This window comes from Microcaecilia unicolor, chromosome 5 (assembly GCF_901765095.1).
Source record: "Microcaecilia unicolor chromosome 5, aMicUni1.1, whole genome shotgun sequence".
Classification (NCBI taxonomy): Eukaryota; Metazoa; Chordata; class Amphibia; order Gymnophiona; family Siphonopidae; genus Microcaecilia; species Microcaecilia unicolor.
Window position 1 is genome coordinate 332,730,838 of NC_044035.1, and position 18,420 is coordinate 332,749,257.

Genomic DNA, 18,420 nt, shown 5'->3' on the forward strand with positions numbered 1-18,420 from the left:
ATCCCTACACATAGATTTAGGTGCAGAAGGCCAGCAGTAATGTGGATGTGCGTATTGGACGTGCGCTGGACCATTTCTCCAAAACATCTGGAAAAAGAGGGAGGGGGGGGTTGGGCCGGGAAATGGACGTGCAACAAAATGAAAACCAGCATGCGTCTATTTACAGTCTGATCCATTAATACCACTCATTAACTTAGTGATAAGAGCTCATGCGTTACCCACACGGTAACCATCCAGTGCGCGCCAACTGCCGATTACTGAAGGAACGCCCCCATGATAGAAAATAGAAAATTATTTTCTACCGTGGGTTTTCGGCATGCGCCAAACTCAGAATTACAGCCAGGCACACACGCTAACCAGGTGGTAATGCCGATTTGACATGTGCTTGCCAGGCGGTAATGCAGATTCGATACACGCTGCACACACGTAGGCCTTTACGCTCTTTTGTAAAAGGGGCCCCTCAGTGACTAAAAATTTGTTCCCTTTATAAAATTACTCTCATAAGCTACATCCATTAATGCATCTTGTTCTAAAATCACCTTCATAATATAGTTTTAATGTAATTTATACCGTTCTTCTTCACTATGGGATTCTTTTACTAAAGTGTATTGAAATCTTGTCTTGGCTGACGCTAATGTGGGACTTTCCCATATGCTATTGACTGTGACACTTTTTTATGTCATTTTCTATTCTTTTTTTTTTATTTTCAGGTTGTGAGTTTATGTTCGCTTTAGCACTTGATACCTGGAAAAAGTTAGCACGAGAGTCCTCAGAAGGCGCTAAGTGCTCTTGCTTTATTTCTGCTTTAACCAATAAGCATGCAGTAATCTGATTGTACTAGCTAGTTAACACTTCCTCTCACATTCTCTGCCCATGACAAACCCTCTTCAAAAATACTTTTTAAATATAGTTAATGTGTGGTTAGCACGCAGAAAAAGGGAAAATACCACAGAACATTTTAACAAATTTTGTTGCTGCACATTTTCCTATGCTAAACACGTATTGATGGCCTAATGCAGTTCAGTAGAAGGTCCTCTGCATTTGTAATATCCTTTGAATACTGTTAGTAGGCAGGTATAAAATGATAAATAAAACGATATGACACATAAGTACATAAGTATTGCCATACTGGGAAAGACCAAAGGTCCATCGAGCCCAGCATCCTGTTTCCAACAGTGGCCAATCCAGGTCACAAATACCCGGCAAGATCCCACAAATGTACAAAACATTTTATACTGCTTATCCCAGAAATAGTGGAATTTCCCCAAGTCCATTTAATAACGGTCTATGGACTTTTCCTTTAGGAAGCCGCCCAAACCTTTTTTAAACTCTGCTAAGCTAACTGCCTTTACCACATTCTCTGGCAACGAATTACAGAGCTTAATTACATGTTCAAATTACGGTTCAAATTACACTGGCTGCCTGTTCAGGAGCGCATTGCCTTTAAACTCTGCTCCTTGACCCATAAAATTATCTATGCACCCATAAAATTATCTATGCACCCCTTGATCGACCTCCCGCCCAGGAATGCCAACCCTGCTGCTTGTTCCTTCCTCCACCTTCACTTCCCAAACTGTAAGGGTGTCAAGTACAAGAGGATCTTCGCCTCATCTTTCCGCTATTGGTGTCCTAAGCACTGGAATTCTCTCCCGCAACACCTTAAAACTCAAGCAGACCACGCCCTCTTCAAGAAGTTGTTGAAGACCTACTTCTTTGCCAAGACCTACTCCTCACTTTATACCGCTGCTTGATGCACCCTCCCTGGCTCCTACCCTGCTAGTTCACCCTGTTAGATGCTTCTCCCCCTGCATACTCCTTGTATATTCTTCTAAGTTTTCCTATTCTGTATTTTATTTAATGTTTGTAAGCCACATTGTGCCTGCATGAGTGGGAAAATGTGGGATATAAGTGAACAATAAATAAATAAATAAATGTTGAGTGAAGAAAATGTTTCACTGATTCATTTTAAATTTACACAATATAATATGATACAAATCGAATAGATAAAGTGTAGCTGGCTCAGACGAGATCAGGTCTTTTGTCTTTAGCTCATTATGGGACCTTCTCACTAAACCATATTAAGTGACCCTCTTACTAAAATGCATTAAAATTTGGACTTAACACATTTGAATGTATGAGTTTCCCTACACACTAAGCCAAGATTTAATCTGTCAGTAACACAGTAGTAGGTCCATCCAGTCTGCCATTTTCAGAGCACAGACCCTTGAAGTGTGCCCAAAACTGGCCTTTTTCCCCAACTACTGGAGCTGCCATCAAAGCCCCACTCCAGCCCTTCCAGGTCTATCCAACCATGATCAGGGCACAGACTGTAGAAGTCTTGCCTGACACTGGTTCTATTTTCCAATTATTGTCATCTAATCTCTGCTAAATTTGGTTAAGTTTGTTTAGTTCCATTTTCTTTCCATACTGGGGGCCAGATGCGCTAAACGTAACGAGCCATAAACGTGGTTTTTAAACTAGTTCTAGCCAGTTTAACACACAAGTAGTAAACCAGGACATGCACAAAAGGGTTCTCTGAGCCATTTTCCTGTCATGGTAGCAGCTAACAAAAACGGAATGCAAATGAGCTAATTACTATTGCGATGTGATAAGTACATAATTAATGCCATACTGGGAAAAGACCAAGGGTCCATCGAGCCCAGCATCTTGTCCACGACTGCGGCCAATCCAGGCCAAGGGCACCTGGCAAGCTTCCCAAACGTACAAACATTCTATACATGTTATTCCTGGGATTTTGGATTTTTCCAAGTCCATTTAGTAGTGGTTTATGGACTTGTCCTTTAGGAAACCGTCCAACCCCTTTTTAAACTCTGCTAAGCTAACCGCCTTCACCACATTTTCCGGCAATGAATTCCAGAGTTTAATTACACGTTGGGTGAAGAAAAATTTTCTCCGATTTGTTTTAAATTTACTACACTGTAGTTTAATCGCATGACCCCTAGTCCTAGTATTTTTGAAAAGCGTGAACAGACGCTTCACATCCACCTGTTCCACTCCACTCATTATTTTATATACCTCTATCATGTCTCCCCTCAGCCGTCTCTTCTCCAAGCTGAATAGCCCTAGCCTCCTTAGTCTTTCTTCATAGGGAAGTCGTCCCATCCCCGCTATCATTTTAGTCGCCCTTCGCTGCACCTTTTCCAATTCTACTATATCTTTCTTGAGATGCGGCGACCAGAATTGAACACAATACTCAAGGTGCGGTCGCACCATGGAGCGATACAACGGCATTATAACATCCTCACACCTGTTTTCCATACCTTTCCTAATAATACCCAACATTCGATTCGCTTTCCTAGCCACAGCAGCACACTGAGCAGAAGGTTTCAGTGTATTATCGACGACGACACCCAGATCCCTTTCTTGGTCCGTAACTCCTAACGTGGAACCTTGCATGACGTAGCTATAATTTGGGTTCTTTTTTCCCACATGCATCACCTTGCACTTGCTCACATTAAACGTCATCTGCCATTTAGCCGCCCAGTCTCCCAGTCTCGTAAGGTCCTCTTGTAATTTTTCACAATCCTGTCGCGAGTGAACGACTTTGAATAACTTGTGTCATCAGCAAATTTAATTACCTCGCTAGTTACTCCCATCTCTAAATCATTTATAAATATATTAAAAAGCAGCGGTCCTAACACAGACCCCTGAGGAACCCCACTAACTACTCTTCTCCATTGTGAATACTGCCCATTTAACCCCACTCTCTGTTTCCTATCCTTCAACCAGTTTTTAATCCACAATAGGACATTTCCTCCTATCCCATGACCCTCCAATTTCCTCTGTAGCCTTTCATGAGGTACCTTGTCAAACGCCTTTTGAAAATCCAGATACACAATATCAACCAGCTCCCCTTTGTCCACATGTTTGTTTACTCCTTCAAAGAATTGAAGTAAATTGGTCAGGTAAGATTTCCCCACACAAAAGCCGTGCTGACTCGGTCTCAGTAATCCATGTCCTCGGATGTGCTCTGTAATTTTGTTTTTAATAATAGCCTCTACCATTTTCCCCGGCACCAACGTCAGACTCACCGGTCTATAATTTTTTTTAAATGGGCGTTACATTGGCCACCCTCCAATCTTCCGGTACCATGCTCGATTTTAAGGATAAGTTGCATATCACTAGCAGTAGCTCCGCAAGCTCATTTTTCAGTTCTATCAGTACTCTAGGATGAATACCATCCGGTCCAGGAGATTTGCTACTCTTCAGTTTGCCGAACTGCCCCATTACGTCCTCCAGGTTTACCGTGAAGTCAGTAAGTTTCTCCGACTCGTCCGCTTGAAATACCATTTCCGACACCGGTATCCCACCCAAATCTTCCTCGGTGAAGACCGAAGCAAAGAATTCATTCAGTCTCTCCGCTACGTCTTTGTCTTCCTTGATCGCCCCTTTTACCCCTCGGTCATCCAGCGGCCCAACCGATTCTTTTGCTGGCTTCCTGCTTTTAATATACCGAAAAAATTTTTTACTATGTTTTTTTGCCTCTAATGCTATCTTTTTTTCATAATCCCTCTTGGCCTTCTTTATCTGCGCCTTGCATTTGCTTTGACACTACCATTTCCAACCCCATGCACAAAAGCAGTCCTTACCTTTACCGTGGAAATTTTAACGGGAGGTGTGGACCTGCCGGTTCTTCATTATCGCAAGTAGGACAAGGGGAGAAACAAGCAGGGAAGATGGCGCAAAAAAAATATATACCAGCCTACAAGCAGCTTCTTTACGTGTATGAAAGCCGTGCCATATGTTTCTTTTTCAAATTACATTTTACTGGCAACAAATTGGGGAGGGGGGGGGCAGTACCAAAATGTAAAGCATAAGAGTAATGGTGACTTACCAAAAATGCAAGGAAGACAAGGGTCCATCAAATAAACAGTGTCTGTGGGAAACGGGCTTGGTTCCACCCCCAGCTGTTCCTACTGCTTCCTTCTATTGGCCGGCTGACATCCTAGAATGCCCATCTCCCTGAAGATGGACTCTCATTGGCTGGCTGCTGTCCCAACTCCTCCTCCCTGCAGGGCTTTCCTGATGACATCACTTTAGAGTTGTGAACTGATTGGATCCAAACTTCCTGGTGTTCCCCTCCACAGAGAGGGGTTAAACCAATTGGACAGCAACAGCCTGGGATGTCCCTCCCACTCATTACTGGAGGGGGATACCAGGAAGTTTAAGTTCATGCTGACCTCCTTCCAATCTGCTCTTTTACGTGCCAAACAGGATTATTATATCCAACTGACCAACTCTCTTGGCTCTAATCCTCGACTTCTCTTCACCACATTGAACTTTCTCCTCAAGGTGCCCCTCCCCCAACTCCCCCTTCATTATCTCCTCAGACCCTTACTGAATTCACACAGCAAGGTTCAAAAGATAAACCTTGCTTTCTCTACCTCACCACCTCTCCCTCCACTAGTCCATTCCCCTCTCTCTCCTTCCCCTCATTCCCTTTCCTCCTTTCCTGAAGTTACTATTGAGGAAACTACACTTCTCCTTTCTTCCTCAAAATGTACCACCTGTTCCTCTGATCCCATTCCCACCCACCTTCTTAATGCCATCTCTCCTGCTCTTATTCCTTTTATCTGTCACATTCTCAACCTCTCACTTTCCACTGCGACTGTCCCTGCTGCCTTTAAACATGCTGTGGTCACACCTCTCCTTAAGAAGCCTTCACTCGACCCTACTTGTCCCTCTAATTACCAACCCATCTCCCTCCTTCCTTTTCTCTCCAAATTACTTGAGCGTGCTGTTGACCGCCGCTGCCTTGATTTTCTCTCCTCACATGCTATTCTTGACCCACTGCAATCTGGTTTTCGCCCTCTCCACTCAACCAAAACTGCGCTTACTAAAGTCTCCAATGACCTATTACTGGCTAAATCCAGAGGTCAATATTCCATCCTCATTCTTCTTAATCTTTCCGCTGCTTTTGACACTGTCGATCACAGCATACTTCTCAATACCCTGTCCTCACTTGGATTCCAGGGCTCTGTCCTTTCCTGGTTCTCTTCCTACCTCTCCCTCCGCACCTTTAGTGTTCACTCTGGTGGATCCTCTTCTACTTCTATCCTTCTGCCTGTCGGCGTACCTCAGGATTCTGTTCTTGGTCCCCTCCTCTTTTTTATCTACACTTCTTCCCTTGGTTCATTAATCTCATCCCATGGCTTTTCCTACCATCTCTATGCTGATGACTCCCAAATCTACCTTTCTGCCCCTGATATCTCACCTTGCATCCAAACCAAAGTTTCAGCGTGCTTGTCTGACATTGCTGTCTGGATGTCTCAACGCCACCTGAAATTAAATATGACCAAAACCGAGCTTCTCATTTTCCCCCCCAAACCCACCTCCCCGCTCCCCCCGTTTTCTATTTCTGTTGATGGCTCTCTCATTCTCCCTGTCTCCTCAGCTCGAAACCTTGGGGTCATCTTTGACTCTTCTCTCTCCTTCTCTGCTCATATCCAGCAGACTGCCAAGACCTGTCGTTTCTTTCTTTACAACATCCGTAAAATCCGCCCCTTTCTTTCCGAGCACTCTACCAAAACCCTCATCCACACCCTTGTCACCTCTCGTTTAGACTACTGCAATCTGCTTCTTGCTGGCCTCCCACTTAGTCACCTCTCCCCACTCCAGTCGGTTCAAAACTCTGCTGCCCATCTCGTCTTCCGCCAGGGTCGCTTTACTCATACTACCCCTCTCCTCAAGACCCTTCACTGGCTCCCTATCCGTTTTCGCATCCTGTTCAAACTTCTTCTACTAACCTATAAATGTACTCACTCTGCTGCTCCCCAGTATCTCTCCACACTCGTCCTTCCCTACACCCCTTCCCGTGCACTCCGCTCCATGGATAAATCCTTCTTATCTGTTCCCTTCTCCACTACTGCCAACTCCAGACTTCGCGCCTTCTGTCTCGCTGCACCCTACGCCTGGAATAAACTTCCTGAGCCCCTATGTCTTGCCCCATCCTTGGCCACCTTTAAATCTAGACTGAAAGCCCACCTCTTTAACATTGCTTTTGACTCGTAACCACTTGTAACCACTCGCCTCCACCTACCCTCCTCTCTTCCTTCCTGTTCACATTAATTGATTTGATTTGCTTACTTTATTTTTGTCTATTAGATTGTAAGCTCTTTGAGCAGGGACTGTCTTTCTTCTATGTTTGTGCAGCACTGCGTATGCCTTGTAGCGCTATAGAAATGCTAAATAGTAGTAGTAGTAGTCCCATGCAATCTCAATGTATGTCCTCTAGTTCTATTTTTTATTTATTTAAATATAAATCCCAAATAGAGTTCAGGTACAATGTGGCTTACAATCCACTTATAAGCAGGTACTATTTCTGCCCCTAGAAGGCTCAAAATCTTGCCTGGGGTCCCAAGGAGCTGCAGTGGGAATTGAACGCAGGATGCTGGGATCAAAGTCAGCTGCACTAACCATTAGGCCACTCATCCATCTATGGAAAAAGATTTGTTAGTATATTAATACCTTTCAGTTATTTGAATGTCTGTATCATATCACCTCTTTCACTCCATTCCTCGATTTAGGGCTTTGTAAATATTTTATTTGCAGGTAAGGTTCTGTTGGCATGTGGGACTTGCAAAACAAAATGAAAGTGGGATACTTACTGCTTCCTATTTAGGAGGGGGTAAGTGCTTCCACATTAAGTCTGTATTATCTTGTTAGCACGCACTAATATGAATAGGATAGATAAATAATAATTCCACACCTATTCCCTGATTATGACATGGCCCCTCCCCAAAATATTTTTACTAAAAATATGCAATTAGGATGCACAAACTGGCAAATTACCTCAAAAGGCATTAACACATTTTTTTTACTAAGTCTTCTTTCATTCACAAACCCCTGAATTATGTATAGGTCACCAACAATCAGGCACTAGAATTTGCGCACAGATCTGAGATCTGTGCACAACTTCGGGACCTTTTTACTAAGGCGCACCCAAAAGTGGTCTGCAATAGTGTAGGTGCATGCTTTGGACATGCACTGATCCATTTCCTGATCACGCCTGGAAAAAAAGAGATTTTTTTTTAATGTGCTGGAAAATGGATGTGCGGTAAAATGAAACCAGCACGTGTCCATTTTCAGCCTGCGACCTTAATGCCACCCATTGACTTAGCAGTAAGGTCTCGTGTGCTAACTGGTCGGTAGGCATGCAATGCACACAATTGCCGATTACCGCTGGGTAACGGCCCCGCGGTAGAAAATATTTTCTAACGCTTGTTTTGGGTATGCACCAAAAATGGAACTACTGCCCGAGGCACACGCTAGCTGGGTGGTAGTGCCAATTTGACACATGTTGGATGCACATATGCCTTTGTAAAAGGGCCCCTAAATGAGGTATTGGGCACCAATTGGCCCCTTAATTAGTTCTAATTGGTGTTTGTTTGAAGTAGTGCGTGGGTGGATCTTCCCTACATGCTATTGTAAAACTTGGTGCCTAACTTTTCCTATGCACAACCCAAAAGTGGATGTGCCAATGGGAGAACATAGGTGGGTCATGGGCATTTCCAAAATTTAAGCACCAAGTTATGGAATAGTGCCAATTCATGCACAATAATAATGGGTGATTTCAATCACCCCAATATTGACTGGGTAAATGAAACATCAGGGTATGCTAGGGAGGTAAAATTCCATGATGAAATCAAGGACTGGTTTATGGAGCAGCTGATTCAGGAACCAACAAGCGGGGAACAATTCTAGATATGGGGGTCCTTTTACTAATGTGCACTGAAAAATGGCCTCCTCTATTGTAGGCATGTGCATTGGATGCACGCAGGTCCATTTTTCAGTGTGCCTGCAAAAAAGGCTTTTTTTGGCCAAAAATGGATGTGCGGAAAAATAAAAATCAGCACGCGTTCTTTTTGGACCTGAGACCTTACCGCCACCCAGAGACCTTACCGCCGCCCATTGACTTAGCGGTAAGGTCTCATGCATTAACCGAGTGGTAATCATCAATACGTATACACTGTCAATTACCGCCTAGTTAGTGCCACGTGGTAGAAAATAAAAAACGTTTTCAGCCCCGTGTATCGGACACGTGTAAAAAAATGGAATTATCACCAAGGGCTCGCGGTAGCAGGGTGGTAGTTCCAAATTGATGCACATTGGACGTGTGTAGGCGCCTCTGTGCCTTAGTAAAAGGGCCCCATAGTCCTTAGTGGAGCATATGATCTGGTGCAAGAGGTAATGATACTGGGGCTACAACAGTGATCAGATCTGATATAATCTCTGGAGTAAGTACACACAGGAAAATCAATATATTAGGCTGTCTTCAAATCTAAGCTGAAAAAAAGCCCACCTTTTTGATGCAGCTTTTAACTCCTAACCCTTATTCACTTGTTCAGAACCCTTATTTTATCATCCTCACTTTAATATACCCTTATCTCTTGTTTGTCCTGTTTGTCTGTCCTAATTAGATTGTAAGCTCTGTCGAGCAGGGACTGTCTCTTCATGTTCAAGTGTACAGCGCTGCGTACGTCTAGTAGCGCTTTAGAAATGATAAATAGTAGTAGTAGTAATATTAGCATTTAAAAAAGGAGACTATGATATAATGAAGAGAATGGCCAAAAAAAAAAACTTTAGAGGAGCAGCTGCAAATGTCAAAAATTTACACCAGGCATGGATGGTATTCAAAAGATACCATACTGTAAGCTGAGACCAGATATATTCCATGCATTAAAAAAGGAGGAAGGAAGGCAAAATGACAGCTGGCATGGTTGAAAAGTGAGGTGAAGGAAGCTATTAGAGCTAAAAGAAAATCCTTCAGAAAATGGATGAAAGATTCAACTGAAAATAATAGGAAACAGCAAAAAGAATGGCAAGTCAAATGCAAAATGCTGATAAGGAAGGCAAAGAAAGACATTGAAACGAAGATTGAGGTTGGAGGCAAAAACACACAGTAAAAACTTATTTAGGTATATTAGAAGCCAGAAGCCAATAAAAGAAATAGTTGGACTGCTAGATGATTGACAGGTAAAAATTACACCCATGGAAGACGAGGAGGGGCATTTTCGAAAGGGATGTCCAAGTTGCGATTTGGACGTCCTTGCAAAATGGCAAAATCCAGGGAGGGGGAAACCCATATTTTTGAAACAAGATGGATGTCCATCTTTTGTTTCAAAAATTCTGTTAGAGACGTCCAAATCCTTAAATTTGGATGTCCCTAGATTTGGTCGTCCCTCAACATGGACGTTTCTGACTTTTGGCAAATTTCGAAACCAAAGACGTCCATGTCAAAAACGTCCTAATGCAAGCCATTTGGTCATGGGAAGAGCCAGCATTTGTAGTGCACTGGTCTCCCTGACATGCTAGGACACCAACCAGGCACCCTAGGGGGCACTGCAGTGGACTTCATAAATTGTTCCCACGTACATAGCTCCCTTATCTTGTGTGCTGAGCCCCCTCCCCAAATCCACTACCCACAACTGTACACCACTACCATAGCCCTTGCGAGAAGAAGGGGGCACCTAGATGTGGGTACACTGGGTACTCACTAAAACTGCTCCTGGGACCTGCATGTGCTGCCTGAGTATGACATTTGAGGCTGTCACAACATATTTTTAAAGATGTTTTTTGAGGGTGGGAGGGGATTAGTGACCACTGGGGGAGTAATGGGAGGTCATCCCTGATTCTTTCCGGTGGTCATCTGGTCATTTCAAGCATCTTTGTGTGCCTTAGTCGTAAGAAAAACGGGTCAGGGTGAAAACGTCCAAGTGTTCGTCAGGGATGTCCTTGTTTTTTCGATTATGGGTCAAGGACATCCAAGTGTTAGACAACCTCAGGGCCCGCCTTTGCTACACCTCTGACATGCCCTCTTGAACTTTGGCCGTCTTTGCGACGGAGTACAGTTGGAGACGTCCTAAATCAGGTTTCGATGATACCGATTTGGACGTCCCTGGGAGAAGGACGTCCATCTTCCGATTTATGTCAAAAGATGGATGTCCTTCTCTTTCGAAAATGAGCCCAAAAGTCATAACAGAGATAGTAAATGAATTTTTTGCTTCTGTCTTCAACATGGAAGATGTGGAAGAGATACCGGTGCCAGAAATGATATTCAATGCTGATTAGTCAGAGAAACTGAAACACATCTCTGTATACCTGGAAGATGTAATGGGACAATTTGTTAATTGAAGAGTAGCAAATCACCTAGACCAGATGGTATACAACCCAGAGAGCTGATAGAATTGAAAAATGAACTTTTAGAGCTTTTGTTAGTAATATATAATGTATTTTTAAAATCAACCATAGTACTGGAAAATTGGATGGTGGCCAATGTAATGCCATTTTTTAAAAAGGGCTCCAGAGGTAATCCGGGAAATTATGGACTGGTGAGCCTGATGTTAGTGCCAGACAAAATAGTAGAGATTATTAGAAAGAACAAAATTACAGAGCAAATACATAAGCATGGATTAATGAGACAAAGCCAACATAGGTATTATCAAGGGAATTCTTGCCTCATCAATCTTCTACATTTCTTTGAAGAGGTGAATAAACATGTGGATAAAGGTCAGTCAGTCGATATTTTATATCTGGATTTTCAAAACATTTGACAAAGTACCTCATGAATGACTCCTGAGGAAATTAGAAAGTCATGGGTTGGAAGTACTGTCCTATTGTGGTTTAAAACCAGTTAAAAGATAGACAATTGAGAGTAGGGATAAATGGTCAGTATTCTCAATGGAGAAGGGTTGATAGTGAGGTTTCCCAGGGGTCTGTGCTGGGACCACTGCTTTTTAACATATTTATAAATGATCTAGAGATGGGAATAACTAGTGAGGTAACTAATGGGCACTTTTACTAAGCCGCGTATGCGTCTACGCGCACCCAATGCATGCAAAAATGGAGTTACTGCCCAACTACCGCATGGCTCTTGCGGTAATTTCATGTTTGGTGTGTGTCCGATATGTGTGTCTGAAAAATATTTTTTTGGGGGTGGGGCACACATAACAGACATGTGCCAAGTGGCATTTGACACACATATGTCATTACTGCCCGGATTCTTTAACGCTAGGTCAATGGCTGGCGGTAAGATTCTCAGACCCAAAAGGGACATGCAGCAATTTTGATTTTGCTGCACGTCCATTTTCGGCAAAAAAAAGACCTTTTTTACAGGCACGCTAACAAATGGATCAGCGCGTACCCAAAACCTGCGCCTACACTACCGCAAGCCATTTTTCAGAGCACCTTATTAAAAGGACCCCTAAATTTGCTGATGACAGAAAGCTATTCAAAGTTGTTAAATCGCAAGAGGATTGTGAAAAACTGCAAGAGGACCTTATGAAACTGGGATACTGGGCATCCAAATGGCAGTTGACATTTAATATGAGCAAGTGCAAAGTGATGCATGTGGGAAAGAGGAATCCAAACTATAACTAAATGATGCGTGGTTGCTTATTATGAGTCATCATTCAGGAAAAAGATCTAGGTGTCTTCATTGATGATATGTTGAAACCCTCTGCTCAGTGTGCTGTGGCAGCTAAAAAAGCAAATAAACATTATTAGGAAAGGAATGGAAAAAGAAAAAATGAGAATGTTATAATGCCTTTGTATTGCTCCATGGTGTGCTTGAATACTATGTGCAATTCTGGTTACCACATTTAATAATAATAATAATAATAATAATAATAATAATAATAATAATAATAATAATAATAATAATAATAATAATAATAGAATTAGAAAAGGTAAAGAGAAGGGCAATGAAAATGATAAAGTGGATGGGATGACTTCTCTATGAGGATAGGCCAAAGTGGCTAGAGAGCTTTGACAAGAGATGGCTGAGGGGAGATATGATAGAGGTGTATAAAATACTGAGTGGAATGGGTAGATGTGAATCACTTGTTTACTATTTCCAAAAATACTAGGATTAGAGAGCACACAACGAAGCTGCTAAGTAGTCAATTTAAAACAAACTGAAGAAAATATTTCTTCATTCGGGGGGTCTTTTATTAAGGCACAGTAGCATTTATAGCATGTGCTAAACGCTATAGACGGTCATAGGAATATATGAGTGTCTCTAGCGTATAGAACATGCTAAAAATGCTAGTGTGCCTTCGTAAAAGGACCTCTCAATGTGTAATTAAACTCTGGAATTCATTGCCAGAGAATGGGTTAGAGCAGTTACCTTAGCAGGGTTTAAAAAAACTACTAATACTCATTTCTATAACACTACTAGGTATATGCAGTGCTATACACATTATATGCAGGTATTTTCTCTGTCCCTGGAAGGCTCACAATTTAAGCTTTTGTACCTGGGGAAATGGAGGGTTAAGTGACTTGCTGAAGGTCACAAGGAGCTGCAGTGGAACTTGAACCGAGTTTGCCAGGATCAAAGCCCATAGCACTAACCATTAGGCTACTCCTCCACTTCAGGTAATGGGACTTGATATACTGCCTTTCTGTGGTTTTTGCAACTACATTCAAAGTGGTTTACATAGTATATACAGGTATTTATTTGTACCTGGGGCAATGGAGGGTTAAGTGACCTGCCAAGAGCCACAAGGAGCTGCAGTGGGAATTGAACGTAGTTCCCCAGGATCAAAGACCACCACACTAACCACTAGGCTACTCCTCCACTCTAAAAGGCGCAAAGCTTAAAATAATTAAAAACCACACATAAAACAGTTAATGCTCCATGTTCCAGTGGATGTTAACTGTTAAAACACCTAACCCTGGAAAATCATATTAGGTGGGTATGGGATGGGGAACGGATAGGAAGCGTGTCATGAATTTAACAAGGGTGTCATTAACACACATTCACCGCTTACATGACATTAAACACAGATCACTCAACACCTCCCAAAAGTGTAGCAACCATTATCCCATGTTAGCGGCATTGCTGCCTTCCCCTAGGTGCGAAAAATATCCCCACCTTTACCCTGGGGATTTTTCATTTACCACACCATAACTTTAGCTGTTAATGCATGCTAAGTGAAAATCCTTAATACAGTTTAGTAAATATGTCCCCATGTGACCTTAGCTAATTTCTATTCTAAACGTTGATAGATCTTTTTATGCTATTAGAATTACTATTATAGGAGCTAAGTAGAAGAAACTGTGATTGTTATTCAGTTCAGATCGTAACACCTTGGCATGGATGCCCTTGCATTAACCATTGGCGCTTCAAGCCAAATTTACATAATGAAAAAATGTACTAGCTCATGTACTTGGATAGTAATACAGAGCTAGCAGTCTCATTCTCCCATTGTAGTGCTGCCCTGAGTTTTATCCACAGTGCAGTGGTGTGATGGAGAGTTAGTGGAATAGAAAAATATTGCACTTACGTTGCCTGCAGGTTTCCGAATCACTTCTTTCCATGCCTACTGCCACATTGGCAAAAAAGGAATAGAAATAACCATGCTTCAGAGAGAATGTAACAATCTGACTAGAATGCTTTAGGGACACCTACAGGCAATGACTAAGAGAGTTACTGTGAAGCAATGACTTAAGGGCTGCTTGAGACTAACAAGTCTGAGCAATGGAAAATGTAAATGTTCTTCAACTCATTGCAAAAAAGGTAATTTGTACATTCTGACAGTCTAACATAATTTGCTCTTATGGAGATGTTTCATTAGATAATTGCACTTATTTTGCAGCTTAAAAGCTTAAGGAGCCTTCTACCAAAATGTGTTAAGTTTTGCAGGATTTTTATAACATGAGGCAAGCCCAGAATTAACGCTGCATCGAGAGGGGCATTGCTACTATTTGTTATTGCAGGTAGTGTGTTAATATTTAGATTAATGTGTAGCTCGTACTCTTGCAGAAGCACTTACCATCACATTTTTAGGAGGTGGTAGCTGGGCCCACATTAACTCTGTGTTACACAGGACCAGATTCTATATATGGAGCCTGAAAAATCGATGCCAGAAATATTTCCGTCTAGGCGTAGCCTGTATACTGTTCCTAGATTTAGGCACAGTTTATAGAATACACCTAGCAGATTAATAGAATACTACTAGCGGCCAAGCCTGCCCCTAACTCTGGGTGCATCCATTTACGCCAAATAAAACTTGGTGTAGATATCGGTGCCTAAGTTAGGCGCGGAGCAAGTGTATTCTATAACCCTGCGTGTAGATTTTTCAACCACGGTCCGCCCATTCCATGTCCATGGCCATGCCCCCCTTTATGGCAGCATGCATTAGAATTTATGTACACCATTTTACAGAATATGCCTAGCAAGTTGTGTGCATAAATTCTAATTAATGCAATTAATGTCAATAATTGTTTGCTAAGTGAAAATAATTGTTAAGTAATTAAATTGTGCCTGCAAATCCAGAATATGACTGTATTTTTCACACATAATTCTGGTTGCGCTATATAGAATCCGGGGGTTAGTGGATGGCAAGTGCAGCACTTTAACTGCGAAACACCTTCCATGCCTGATGTCCACCTTTGCCATGCATCCTGATCGGGAAATCCAAGAACATTAAGGGCTCCTTTTTAAAAAGCAGTGCTACCGATTAACATGCGCTGACTTCGAAGAAGCCCATTTAGTTGGTGATGGAACCGTTGCAAATGCCCCAATTCCTGCTCGTAGTCTCCACTTACCTTAACACCGTCTCTTTGACTTCCCCTCATTCCTATGTATCTACCCCTCCCCCTTGACTATGTCTCATTTTCTTACCCTGCTCTAAACTGCTTACACCTACCTGTGACTCCTCTGTGTCCTCAGTTCCTTCCTTTCCCATTACTCTACAACCCTTGCACCACCCAAATGCCAGGCTGCTGCCCGTTTCTGTGTCTGACCTTCCTATGTGGTAAGGTTAGCTCCTTTCAGTTTCTATGGGCTTCTTCACTTTCAGCTCAAGCTAATTGGTAGCGCCACTTTGTGAAAGGAGCCCTTAGTAACACTTGCTTTTAAATATTGGGCGGCTACAGTTTAATGCATTGAAATAGGTAAACTACCTAAAATGAACCCTTAACATGGTCGTGTGGTAGCCTATTTTCGCTCGTTAACCATGTGTTAAGTGCTTAACTCACTTTAGTAGAAGGGTCTCTAAGCTATTTATCCCTCCATCCTTTTCGGAATAGACACTAACCTTTGATAAAAGTAGTATTAAAAAAATAAATATATTTATGAAAAATGTATGGCTACTGGACAGCCATATTTATTAACCTAGCATATAGCACAATCAAGAACATGATTTCTTCTTATAACAAATATTGCATAGATGTCATACTTTGTTAATTCTTCCTCCAGTACCTAACACTGTCAATTCCAATCTTTTACAGGAACCTTTGATGACTGGATAATGCAATGGCACATACTCCGACAGTCTAAGTAATCTGTATTTCTGTTCTCCGTGCTGTAAGCACATGGAAGGATTGTAAGCAAATGCTCCCTGCTGTATGATGAATTGGATGGCTACAATCTGGAGGCAAGCGAAATAATCATTTCATTGTGTCGGTGATTTGCTTTACTTGTTTTACAATGCCAGAACGACTTGGGGAAATGTTTATGGATCTATGGACTCCATTAATAATATTATGGATTACTGTCCTTCCTCATATTTATACGGCTCCGAAGAATCAGTCTTACATTTTGCAAAGCGGAACAAGCTTGGAACTTAATGAGATAATTGAAGAACACAGAGTTTTAAACCGCTCCAAGAGGGGTTGGGTTTGGAATCAAATGTTTGTATTAGAAGAGTTTTCTGGACCGGAACCAATATTAGTTGGCAGGGTAAGTCTGCATGTCTTTTCCTTTTTTTTTTCATGCTTCCTCTGCAAATATCCTCTACGATCATTAATATACATTTTGTTTTAAATATTTTAAGGGAAGACTCTAGGATTCTATGATTTTGAAGTCTATTGACTTCATGTCTAATAAACACTGTGAATTTCTGTTTGGGTAAAGTGACTGTGAGGGCTGTGATCCCTTGATAATATAAACTAGAACCAGCAGGCTAGACTTGAGTGCAATCTGTTCCAGTGTTCATTCTGCCTTAAAAATACATCTCATCCATTTCTGAAAAAAAAAAGTTTTTATAACAGATGTGGGTTTTTCTCTAGTGTCACTATCAGGTTTGCCAAGTTTTCTCGTCTCCAGGGAGCTTGTGTTGTTTTAAGGCTGCTGCCCCTCAGCTATTATCTCCTGTGTGGTTATTTTCACATTCCCCATTTAGTAACACATTTATACCCTTTAAGCAGACACTGAGATTGAATTGCTATCTTGCTGTTTGAATTTAGAAGGTAAAAATGTTTTTTTTTAATGCACAGTTTAAGAAAACTTACAAAGGTACAAAGATATGTGATATGATAATGTGATGGAAAGCAAACAGATGCCCAAAGAAGAAAACTAATATTGTAATTTGCCATGCAACGTTTGGAAACTGACATGACTCTGTAAAGACTAGCTGGACCCTGGTAAATGTAGCAGCACAATAATACATATTTTACCACTAACTCATGCTATGTTAGCACTGGTCCCATTTTATTAATAACTGGGGTTAACAGTAAAATAAGAAGCCTTAAAGGTAGCCCATGTTAATAACTCCTCGTGATAACTGTCACTGTCAGGCTGATATTCAAAGCAAGTTAACTGGCTGGAAATGGCTGCAGACTGATTAACTTGCTTGGTTGCTACTCTCTGATCATTTTCAGCGGTGCTTAACAAGTCTACCTCACTGAAAATGACCAGTTAGCACCAAATATAAAGCCAGCTATATTAAGGCCCAGGGGCAGACTGAAAGTGATCTAGGCCCTTGGGTAATGTAGGTCATTGGGCCCCCCTGGCCACTGCCTGCTACCTCCCTCCCTCCACCACCACACTACTACTTCCCACCTTCCACACACTAGAGCCCCTTAGCACTGCAGCTCCCACACTCTACAGTCCCCCGAGCCTCATTGAGCCCTTCCTGGTACTACTTTGAAGGGCCCTGGTGTTCTAGTGGCATCTTCAAGAGTAGGAAAGAACCCCACTCTTTCCTGCCCGCTACCACTATTCTGCCTGTCGCCGCCATGTTTTCAAAATGGGTGCCGAGACCTCCTGCGGTAGTCTCGCAAGCCTCAACAGTCTCATGAGTCTCAGCAGCGTTTAGGAAAGAGTGTTGTTCTTTTCTGTGCACCGCAGAGGTCACTAGACCACCAGGGCCCTTCAAGGTGGGACTGGAAGAGCCCACTGAAGCTCTTGGGGGTTGTTGTGTGCAGCTGTGAAGGGGGGGGGGGAGAGCCTCTGGGCCCCCTAGGGCCTCTGGATCCTCAGGCATTGCCTGGTAGTCCAAATGGTCAGTCTGCTCCTTTTGAGGGCATTGCAGGGGTGTTCTAGTGATGGAGTCTGGTTAATTCCCGATATTCAGACCTAACCACTCAGGTTTAGCACGTAAATAGGACTGCATAAATAGATGTCCTATCTTTATGTGCTAACCATAAATTATGCATATAATCATGCTCTAGCCA

General features: G+C 42.2%; 1 protein-coding gene across 1 annotated transcript in view; it reads left to right on the plus strand.

Annotated features, from left to right (window-relative positions):
- The first annotated feature begins 16,314 nt into the window (after window positions 1-16,314).
- The window catches only part of CDH8 (cadherin 8), a 590,312-nt gene continuing 588,206 nt past the window's right edge, over window positions 16,315-18,420 (plus strand). Inside the window, exon 1 of the mRNA XM_030204496.1 lies at window positions 16,315-16,705. Coding sequence (XP_030060356.1) covers window positions 16,454-16,705 — 252 coding nt within the window. The 5' untranslated portion in view covers window positions 16,315-16,453. The remainder of the gene's footprint in view (window positions 16,706-18,420) is intronic.